This window comes from Meriones unguiculatus, chromosome 4, assembly GCF_030254825.1.
Source record: "Meriones unguiculatus strain TT.TT164.6M chromosome 4, Bangor_MerUng_6.1, whole genome shotgun sequence".
In the NCBI taxonomy this organism is placed as follows: domain Eukaryota; kingdom Metazoa; phylum Chordata; class Mammalia; order Rodentia; family Muridae; genus Meriones; species Meriones unguiculatus.
In genome coordinates this window covers 28,362,511-28,374,403 of record NC_083352.1, presented here as the reverse complement: position 1 = coordinate 28,374,403, position 11,893 = coordinate 28,362,511, and the positions used below count along the sequence as shown (strand labels likewise).

Below are 11,893 nucleotides of genomic sequence, written 5' to 3'. Positions count from 1 at the left end.
TCCATCATCTGAAAGTCTCCTAACAGGTCATTAAGCTCTGAGTATTCAAAGGCCTTTTCCTAACAATGCTCTTCAATCCTCCCACAATCATTCTCCCAAAACATGGTCAGGTTGGTCACAGTGATGTCAGTCACAGCAGTGTCCCAGTATTTGCTACCAGTTTTGGGATTGGTTAGGCTTCTGTTGCTGGGGGGTGGGCAGGGTCAAAGAGAGAATTAAACATAGTCAGTTTAGAGGAGGGAAATATTTATTTAGTTTACAGGCTCATGTCAATTATGAAGGGACACAAAGACAGAAACTCAAGATAGAAACATTTTGGAAGGAACTAAAGTAGAAAGCATGGGTGCGTACAACTTATTGGCTTGCCTTCCATGGCTTGCTTAGCTTACTGCGTTACATAGCCCCAGACTACCTGAACAAGGATGGCACCACCCTTCCCATGTCAAACATTAATCAAGTGACACCCCCCCACACACACACAGACACATGCCATAGGCCAGCGTGATAGAGGCAATTCCTCAATGGAGGGCCCCTCTTCCAAGGTGACTCAAGTTTTTGTCAAGTAGACAGAAACTAACAAGCGGACTCTCTTAGGGAAATTACTATTTATTCAAGTATCAAGTACAATATTCAGAATCCTGGTGCCTTTTTGATATTTAGCTTTTATTAAATCCCTGCAACCATATCATCACCGAACAAGCCAGCCCTTGCTTCCTATCTTACATCTGTTTACTTTTCTGTACACTGTCAACCATCACTCCAAACCAATATCTATCTTTCTCCTAGATTATAAAAGGTTCGTGACTACTACAATTGTCCTGGATGCTATAATTTAGACCTTCTTGAAAGAAACACTTTCTAAATTCCCTCTACAAGAAAAAAAAATGTATTCAAACACAACAGAAACTTGTAAGCACATCTCATGATACCTCTAAGCATTAATAGTCACCATCCCTCGGTTGGGCACATAATATATCATCATTAGTAGTCAGCAGCGACTATCTCATTTGAAAAGTGAGTTGAGAAGCGGTAGAGTACTTGTAGTCTTTTTACACCTGCTTCGACTCTGCCCTCCCGAAGCCGGAGCTTCTCGTCTGAATTTTCTCAGTCAGTCGCTTCCAGATGATCCTGGGATCATCTGAAAGCCTGGGGAAGCCGTGATGTGCTTCTCCAACACGGGTGAGGAAGTCTGTGGTATGAAGGTGTTCATCTATTTTCTCTTGGAGAAGCAGGGACTCCAGGAAGGTCTTCCTTTGTTTCAGGAAATCGGACTGAGCCAGCTCCGCCCTTTTGCTGTTGCAGCTGGGACACTTGGACGGGATGTGTTGCTTCACTGCCCTTATGTGCGCTAGGGCTGCCCTCGTGTTCTTCAAATAGACCCTGTTCAACAGTTCATCAGGGACTGCACCATTTAAAGCATCCACCTCTGAGGTCTCTGCAATCCATCTGCACTGCAACCTTTTGCGTCTGTTGCTTTTCTGAGCTCTAGAACCCGTTTTCTGGCGGATCAGGTTTAATTTAGTGGTACAAAAAGACTGCAGGGCATTCAGTTCTTCAGGGGATCTCTCGGGTGTTTCCGTCGGGCGTTTTCTGTCGGGATGGTATCTTCCAGCGTTAGTTTCTTTCAGCCTGAGGTGGTTGATCAACTTTTCAGTTAGCTGGTTTTCCTCGTTCCGCGGGACTGAAAATTCTGACCGCCCTTCCTGTTCTTCCGAGCTTGTGGTCGGCGTTTCGCTCTCTGGGGGGCTCTCAGACGCGGGGGAACGCGACTGCTGCTCCCCGGAGGGGCTGAGGGAGGCACAGCTCAGTACCTCATCAGTGCAGGACCCGAGGGTGTCTTCGGAAAGCTGCGTAGCGCACAGGTCCGTGTGGGCCGGGCCTCCCTGTTCTTCCCTCGAGTCCCCCGGCTTCTGAGCAGGTGGCCACTCCATTGCTCCCGACTCGGTTCCTCATCTGCTTTGTTCCGGTCAGGAAACGGATCTGGAACCAGTAATGATGAGCCCATAGGGCCCAATCTTAGGTGTCTCTGGGTGCCGAGAGCCTCGGCTTCCGGGTAAGCCTTTCCTGGTTGCCTTGGCAACGCGCACCGGTCATGCGCAGTGAGCCATCTCCGGCCACCCGCCCCCTTCGCCGCCTCCAGCCTGGGTGGGCTCAGCCGTGTTTTTAGTCATCTCTGTGGCTGTGGGTTTTTTTTGTTGTTGTTGTTGTTTTTGTTTATTTGTTTTGTTTTGTTTTGAACACTGTGTGTAGTTCAAGAGAAAAGGTCGCAAACGTCTTTCCCTCCAGGTCAGACCGGGTGATTCACACAGAGAGTTCCATGGAGACTGGAGACGGACAGACGGCCTGTGACAAAAGCGATTAGGCGGCTTGCTTCAAGGAACACAGTTTTAACAAAAGTGCTGGCCGGGGTTCCCAGCAAAAATCCGCGTGTCTTAAAGCCAAGAGGGCAGTTTGTAGACATGCCTGAGGGGAAAATGGAAACACTGACACTGTTCTCTAGGGCCTCTGCACAGTCCCTCCAGGATTCTGAAGACCTTGAAGTTTTCCCCAAACCCAAATTTTAGGTGTTAGCCCTTCTGACTGCTAGGTCAGTATCCTCCTCTCTGGACGCCTCGCTTTATGGCTATTGCTCCTTCAAGTAGGATTTCCACAAGAAGGGCTTCGCAAGCATTTTCTGGGTTCTCTGTATCTGAGTCTTTGATGGAACCTGCTGAAGAATTATGTTGGTGTGTTTTAATGCCTGGAATCTGATACCAATTTACACAGGGCGGTGGGGTTTGTGGCATAAGTAATTCCAGCTTACGGAAGTCTAAATATCCTCCCCTCCAATCTTAAAGCTGAGGCCCTTACGAATGATACATCCCTTTAAAACAGACACTTTTAACGACATTCTCACAGACCCAAAGGGCCTGGCTTCAAAGCCACATGCTGGCAAGCCTAATGATGACCCGAGGACCTATGAATAGTGGAAGGAGTAGAGAATGGATTCCCAAAAGTACTCTGTCTTCTCTCTCTCCCTCCCTAGCCCTCCCCCCGCCCTCCCCCTCCCCGTTGTATGTTCTACCCCTGCCCTACTTTGACAAGGTCAACTGTTTGAAATATTGAAAGATCAGCTGAGAAATGTGATGGGCCTTCATGTAAAGATAAGGGCTTTCCAACTTCTGTCAAATTAAAGAGGACGGAAAGACAATTGCGGATCTAAGAGATTTCTGACAGGACTCATGTTTTTAAGTCTAAATTTTTACTACAAAATTCTTCCTCCCCTCATTCTCCCTTTCATATTTCCATTTAATTCACTATTCCCACCCCCAACATGGACTCGATCTTTTAAAGTATATCCTCTAATAGCCTCAATGTGCTAAATAGCCAAACTATTTTTAATTAGTAATTTTAATTTTAATTTTTAATAATGTTGTAAATTTATCTCAGTTTAAGAAAGAAAATAGTTTTATCTGTGAGAAGAAAATATGAATAGAAAATTGTATAGTTAATCAATTTTTAAATAAAAGTAGCAAGAGACTGTGGACGGTTTAACATTCTAGTAATTGTTGAAGAAAGAAATATTATCTATTATCTAATATTAACTATTACCGTCGGATAATATTCATGCAGATAGAGGTCTGAGTTTGATTTTTAAAATAGAAGCTGTGATTTTTGTGACCCACAGTCGAGTTTTCAACTGTATGGTGGGGTGAAGTTTCAAGGCATCTCTGTTTAAAATCCATGTGCTTATTGTTTGTTTCTAGACTGTGAACTAAAGGTACCATGTATCTATTGACTTCCATGTGTGAGAATCATCAGGGCTGAGTGTATAGAGTCGAAGCCATTCTGTGGCACTGGCAAAGAGAAGTGCTGTGCTTCTTAGAAAATATGGGAGAAAAAGTGAACAAGCAGAATGCCCCTGATTATTTTTTATTAATTGAACATTTCTTTTTAAATTTATTTATTACAATTTATTCATTTTGTATCTCTGCTGTAGCCCCTCCCTCATCTCCTCCATGTCCAACTCACCTTTCCTCTTCTCCCCCTATGCCGTTTCCTAGTGCCCTGATAGGGGAGATCCTCCTCCCCTTCAATATGATCCTCCTCTATCAGCTCTCATTAGGACTCTTCCTCTGTGGTCTGGCAAGGCTGCCTCCCCCAGGGAGAGGTGATCAAAGAGTCAGCCACTGAGTTCATGTCAGAGACAGGCCCTGTTGCCCTTACTAGGGAGCCCACTTGGACACTGAGAAGCCTATAGGCTTCAGTTTCCAGGGGGTCTAGGTCCTCTCCTTGGTTGATAAGCATCATACAGAATTATCCTCAAAAATATTGTTTCAAAATTTGGTAGGTATAAACAGACAGATTTTGAATGAAATATGTAGATTAATAAAAGCTCTCCAGCTATAAAATGTGAAAATTTTCATCTATGTTGTTTTAATATTTCCAGAACAGTATTCATGTTACCAGGCTTAGTTTTTTAAAAACTAAGATTAAGCGCTGGGAATCCAGCTCAGAAGTAGACTGTTTGCCTCATGTGTGTAAATCTCTAAGCCCGTTGTTCAGCACTGCAGATAATAATGAATAAATAGTTCTAAATAAAATTCTGAAAATGTAGTAGTTTTTTTTATTTTTGCCTAATTTCTAAATACATGACACCCAGTTTTAAAGTAAATATTTAAAAACAAATTTACTTTTAGTTACTGTTATAGATTAAACTAGCAACAGAAAATGTGAGCCCAGGCATTTGAATTTCTCTGTATTATTTTTTCAGACAAATCATAATTCAATAAAATATAATAAGATAAATTTTAAAAACATCACATGGAAGTTGGACAAGGAAAACCAATGACTGTACCAGTCTTAAGTACATGATTTTTTTTTTTCATTAAGAAAAGATGAGACTAATTTCAATCCTTTTTAAAAATAAATTTATCATTTGAATCAAGGTATTTGTGGGGGTGTTTTCTTTTAAGTGCTTTACAGAAAGGATCTGTTTTAAGCCCTTCTTTTTGATTAGTAGATGGTCATTGTTATATGACCATATGATAGTTTCTCTCTATGCATGGCTCTATATCCCAATTTCTCTTTTTACAAGGATGTTAGCTATATGAGATTAAGGCACAACCTAATGACCTCATTTTAACTTGATTATCTCTGTAAAGACCTTGTATCCAAATAAAGTCACATTCTGCATTTAGTGTTGCTGGAGATCAAGACTGCAAAGTAAGAATTTAGGTTGTATGGAAAGCAGATTAAAAGCTAATTAATTTAGGGTAGATGTTTAGTTTGAAAATTGCCAGTAACCTGTTTTCTGGAGGGAGGAAAGGGAATGGTTAAATATAGGGACCTTACTTTGAATCAAGAATACATTTTGGGTGTAGGAGAAAATGGTGCAAAGCTCTAGTTTCCATCATCAAAATTGAAAATAAATAATAAATAAATAGTGTCATGGGATGGGCTCTTTCAGAGGAGAATTTATCAAAATCTTGATGAGCTAGTACTCAGAGAGATTACTAGCCTTTTATGATTCAAGTAAGAAATCATTTTAAGAAAACATTGCTCTCACTGGAAAACATGTAAAAATATGTTTTGATTGACATGTTTTGGGAAGTTTAATTATTTTAGACATTGAAACAATAATTTCCCATTGTTTGACCTAATTGTCAGATAAAATTTCAAAGTATTTGAAAGTAATATCTCCATAACCAAAGGCAGCAATAAAATTTAGTAACAAATACTGGTAAGTATTAGTTTGAATGGCATGATGGCTTTTACTACTTTGTTTTAATAATTCTAGAATGTCAATGAAAAATGTATTTTTCTGCAAAACATAAACCTCTGCCTTATTATGTCAACTTCCTTGTGGCTAAAGTCGAGGATGATTCTCAGAATCCTTGTGTGATTTGAAAGGCACTCAAGCCCCTGAGAATGCACAATATTTTTGAAGACTGACATGCAGATCAAACCTAAGAAGTAATATAAGCAAAAATCTGAATATAATGTATTTCCCTTCAAAGCAGAGAGGACCTATAAAATGAATTCAGAAATGGTGCCTTGAATCTGAGTTTGAGTTATACACTTTGATGTTTTGGGAGAACTCAGGAATCTGTGGCTCTAGATGATTGGCCTGGAGTTCACAGTGGTTTTCCTGAAAACTATTATGCAGAATTACTTCTCTACCACTCAATATCTTGCAAAGGCATTTTACTGTAATTTTCTACTTACAAAGCAAGCTTTCAGAGCAAAATGAATATTCATGTGATTGCATAGGGTTGGGTAACATTGAAATTGCAAATCATTTCATTCAAGGCCACTCCTTCCATAAAATCATTTCTTATTAAAGTGTTCATAGTAATCATAAAAACAGAACCACACTCTGAAAAGACATATAGTGTAACATATTGAGCTCACAAGCCAAAGTTATTTTATCTCCTTATTTTAGATAGGAATTTTCCAAAAACAAACTGTATCACTGAAGAATGTAAGGCTGTTTCTCTAGAGCCTGCTATGCTTAACGTGAAAGCTGTCAACCCAACAGGCTGGAACAGAGCAAGATTATGAGAGCCAAGTGAATAGCTCATTCTTCGAGGCCATGCGCTTGCTGCATGCCACCATGTGGTACAAGACTGAGAGGTATGCACTGTGATAGCTAATGAAGCGCTTCCTTTATGTCACACTGACCAGAGCTCTGATTTGAAGCTTGTGTATTATGCGGCTGTGATCTGACAAGAGCAGCCTTTGTTCTCACCAGCAAAGGCTGTTTCTTGTCCTTTCCTGGCTGTATCTCATGCACCAAGCTTGCTAGACCCTCTGTTTATGAAGCAGTGCAGACCTAAGTCGGCAAACCCACTCCTGTTACTTATTAAGCTTGCTTTTGCTTTCCTCTGCTTCTTTCTTATGACAGCCTCCTCCCAGATACCAAAAACTTGTCATTTTGTGACCACTTAGAGATAACAGGCTTGGAACTTTTATGTCATTTCCCTCCCAACATTACTCTTCTGTGTCAAACACACTAACCAGTTAACATTATTTTAACAAGCAACAGGAAGCAATGCATAGGATCCAGTGGAACAAAATTCATACACTGCATGATCCTAAGTGTAAAACTAGAAAGTGATGAATACCACCCACTTGTTATACTTTTTGCATATTATTCCCCTTCTCTTGTGGACTTTGGCCCCTCCTTTCTCTTCAGCTAGCATTAAACTGTGTTTCTAAGGCATACTTTGCATGCGTAACTTATAGAACTGTTAGTCAATTATAGAATGTCAATCATCAGCATCAGAGATAGCTACAAAGCACAAGTATTGGATGAGCTAAAAAAAGAAAAAAAAAGGAAAAGAAAACGTTTAAATGAGAAATCACCAAAATCTGCAGTTCTAACAGGAAAGAACTGTGATCTATTTCCTCACTCATACTGAGTTGTACCAAGCCTTGTAATACAATAGAGGCATCAGCAACATGCGAGGGATGAAGCCAACTACTGCGATAACCCAGGCAGCAGCTTACCACCCACAAACTTAGTGGTTGCTGTAGCCACCACTGCCATCACAATTCCACAGTAGCCTGCTGTTGAAAATAAAATGATGTTGGGCTACATATTCTTTATTATTAGCCCTATAATTATTATGGTGGTTATTTAACCCTGTTAACTTTTATGATTGCCTTATTTACCGTAGGCTGAGCAGATACTCTACCTACACTGTCTCAATAACCTCACCATCCATCTCCCAGCCCTCATACAATGCCATCTACCTTAACCATTCCAATCAGGGGTGCCTTCCATCCATAATCCTAAGATTCTTGCTTCTGTTTTTCATCTTGGTGTTTTCTCCATTCATGCCATCCTTGGAGTCCTCCCTCCTGGCCCACATGGTTCCTTCTCCATGCTAACTCATCCTGACGCCTTTCTGCCTCCTCTGTTTCCATCTGTCTGCCTGTTTCCCATGATTCTCCTGTTCTCAAAGCCCAGGAACATTAGCCACGCCAAAGCCATTCTGCCCTGCCCAGGTTTTAGGCCTTTTAATCAATCAATCAGGTGTAATGTCTTAAGCAGATTTACACAACAAGGATAAGTGTATCCAGGAAGTAACCAGATCTTGAGAGCCAGTAATTAGCACCAAAATACAAGCATCAAGTAAACCCCCAACAGTAGCCTTGAACACAGAACCTGAACACAGGGGTTCCCTTATTTGAGGCCAAATAGAGATAATAGGTTTGGAATAGTTACAGTCATAACCATGTCTTGGTGAATTGGGGCTAAAAACAAGCAAACAATGTAAAACAAACTATACAACTTATCAACAGAAATCTCAGAGTTCTAGTACCTGAGGAATTCATGATCAAGGTTACAGAAGATTCAGAACAGAGTGAGGGCCCACTTTCTGGTTCAGAAGCCATGCTTTGTTCCGGTGTCCTCTTGTACTGAGAAGGCAAGGAAGCCCTCTGACCTTTGGCATTATGGCACTGACAAAAACGTGAAGTCTGATTTATAAATCCACCTCCTTTTTCCACTTTCATTGGAAGCGCTGCTTTAATAATTGAAACTTGGGGGGGGGAATACCAACATTCAGAACAGAGCATACTGGCTGCTCCTTTATGAATTTTATAGCCTTTAACATCCTTTTCCTTTTCTGATTTCTAAGTTTCACATTTGTCTTCCACCTAGCCAATAAACTCAATCAAAAGTATTAGCAAAATCACATATATAAAAATGCCTTGAATAGTGAATAACTATAAACATACATAGAAGTTACTTCCTTAATTTAAGAAGAATACACAAAGTGGTTAAAGCATACAAACTCATGTAGCTCTGCTATCCCAGCATTTCTTTTGTCTTCATAGTCCTAAAAATTTTCTGATTCCCCAATTTTTTGTTCAGTTGCCAAATTTACAGATCAATAGAATGCAATTATCAGAAAAGCAGACAATGTCAAACCTTATTTCATGAGCGGAGGCTGAATTCTTTACTCTCCTTAGCTGAAAATGCACGCGTCAAATGTATTACTTCTGTATAAACAAAACACATCTCTACATAAAATAGTCCTTTCTTCTGAAATGTTTAAGTAAAAAACAATTTCTGTCAAAAAATTTTGTAGATTAAGGAAAGTGTTATTAGTGAATAGATCATAATAATATAATCATAAATGAAACAGCATCATAGTGTTTTCATTATTTTTACTATAAACATTAATGACAGCATCTGCGTATTTCTATCTGACCTGTCATATTTTTAATAGGAGCTGAGTTACTTCTCCTTATTACATATTAATGTGTTTTTAAACTCTACAGCTGTGAATTCTAGTGAAAATATAATTGAAATATAATGAGTCCCCTCTTTCCCAGTTCTTCCCTAATATTTGTTGAGTGGTTGAGAAGATATACCAAATGAAAATTATTTTTGGATTTATATTGACAGCTAAACACCACACATCTGGGAGTTGGAGCAACAGCACATCCATCAAGAGTGCTTGCTCTCGTTCTAGAGGACTTGAGTCCAGCTCCCATCACCCATCAGGTGGAGTGCACAAGTATCTGTATCTAAGCTCCAGGGCTCTAAGAAGCTCTTCTGGCCTCCAAGGACACCTGCACACACATACATATATTTCTACACACCTTTGTACCCACAGTGTATACACACACACACGTATGCACACAAATATGCAAAAATTAAATCTATTATTAATTATTTTTATTTTTATTAATTATAGTTTATTTATTTTGAATCCCCCCTACCTACCTCCCTTCTCCCCTCCCAATCCTACCATCCCTCTTCCCCACCTGTGTCCTTCTTCCAGTCCACTGAAAAGGGAGGTTCTCCTCCCCTTCCCTCTGACCTTAGCCTATCAGGTCTCATCAGATGTGGCTGTATTTACTTCTTCTGTGGCCTGATAAGGCTGGTCCCCCCTCAGGGGGAGGTGATCAAAGAGCAAACCAATCAGTTCATATCAGAGACAGTCCCTGTCTCCATGATTATGGAGGCCGCTTGGATACTGAATTGTCATAGGCTACCTCTGTGCAGGGGTTCCAGGCTATCTCTTTGCATGGCCCTTGGCTGGAATATCAGTTTCAGAAAAGACTCCTGTGCCCAGACCTTTAGGATCTGTCGCTGTCCTTGCAGAACTCCTGTCCTCTCCAAGTCTTACTATCTTCACTTCTTTCATAAGATTCCCTGTACTCTGCCCAAAGTTTGACTATGAGTCTCAACATCTGCCTTGATACTCTGCAGGGTAGAACCTTTCAGAGGCCGTCTGTGGCAGGCTCCTGTCCTGCTCCCTATTTTATCCCTCCTCCAATTTCCATCCTCTTTGCCTTTCTGAATGGGGATTGAGCATCTTAGCCAGAGTCCTCCTTCCTGATTAGCTTATTTAGGTGTACAAATTTTAGTTTCTTTATCTTTTATGTCTAGTATCCACTTATGAGTGAGTATATACCCTGTGTGTCTTTCTACTTCTGGATACCTCACTCAGGATGATCTTTTCCAGTTCCCACCATTTACCTGCAAATTTCATGTACACACACAAAATATGCAAAAATTAAATCTTTAAAAACTAAAAATATGCATTTTTCCAGTTTTTCAATGATTGTGTCTGGGTCCTCATTTTGTCCTCATTGTTTCACATGAATCACACAAAAGGAAGCAACCACTTTAAGTCTTCCAAGCATATCTGAACAAAATTATTAATCTAAATAAAAACAAATTCCATGTAATGTGGACATGCCATTCAGTCACTATATTGCTCAATTGATGCTTGAGTTCCAAATTTTCATGTCACTGGGCTTTCGGGATTTATAATATTTTATCAGCAATGTGGTGTCTTTCCAGGTCCCCACATACCAGAATGTACTACGATGGCCCCCTGACTCATGAAGATTGTGTTTTAAGACACTCAGAATAAAATAATATGAAAATATACCCAGCACTACATTTTCACATAATAGCGCTTTATTTCCTATAAAAGAGAATAAATGTTTGAGCCTTGAACTTATAAAAGTTGATTCCCTATACGTTTTCTTATGTGTGATAGACAAGTACATATATACATATATGTGTGTGTAATATATATGTATGTAGATATACATATATGCCATATAAGCTCAAATTTATTACATTGTAAAATAAATCAGGCAATAACAGAAACTGGGTAGTAGAGTACAGTCAAAAATACCCTGGTTTTGATTATATAGAAAAGCATAAACATACCAATAAGCTGAGGTGTATCAATTCTTGGAATCAATCCTGAGTCCTCCTCCCTCCATACCTACAGCCAGCAGTCACAAAATAGCTAATTACCCCTCCCCAACCTGACTGCCTCTCTGTAGGTCCTTCTCAAATCCCCTTGGATAGGTCACTAGCATCTTCCACAGAAACTGATCTGTGGTACCCTTCGCCTCATTCTTTGTATATCCTTTGTTTACTTTCCTCTGTTCAACTTCTTTCCAACCGATTATCCACACCACACCCAAAATGAAATACAGTTTAGATGATGGCCCTGCTTGCATAATTTTGCATGTTTTTTTACTTTTCAATTAAATTTTATTATTTTTTCCTAATTATTATTATTATCATTTATTCAGTTTGTGTCCTGGCTGTGGCACCCTTCCTCATCTCCGCCCAATCCCACACTCCCTCCCTCTTCTCCCCCTATGCATCTCCCCTAGTCCATACACTCAGTCTCCAAATGGGGTCCCTAGTAAGGGGAGCAGGGGCTTTCTCTGGCATGAACTCAGTGGTGGGCTCTCTGATCACCTTCCCCTGGGGCTGGGGAGAGTGGGAGGTCTGTTCAGTCTTGACAGTCCATAGACGAAGATAATACAGCCAGTCCTGATGAAACCTGATAGGCTAGGGTCAACTAGAAGGGGAGGAGGACCTCCCCTATCAGTGAATATAATTTTGCCCTTGATCATGTTG

At 40.3% G+C, this 11,893-nt stretch overlaps 1 protein-coding gene across 1 annotated transcript; it reads right to left on the bottom strand.

Moving 5' to 3' along the window:
* Positions 1 to 229: 229 nt before the first annotated feature.
* C4H8orf48 (chromosome 4 C8orf48 homolog) lies at positions 230 to 2,068 on the bottom strand. The gene has a single exon (XM_021663804.2). It carries the CDS (start codon positions 1,929 to 1,931, stop codon positions 1,050 to 1,052), a length of 882 nt encoding a protein of 293 aa, XP_021519479.1. The 5' UTR covers positions 1,932 to 2,068; the 3' UTR covers positions 230 to 1,049.
* Positions 2,069 to 11,893: the final 9,825 nt, after the last annotated feature.

What these genes read in the sequence shown, in the direction of transcription:
- C4H8orf48 (XM_021663804.2), bottom strand. Translation starts at nt 1,931, where the DNA reads ATGGAGTGGCCACCTGCTCAGAAGCCGGGGGACTCGAGGGAAGAACAG.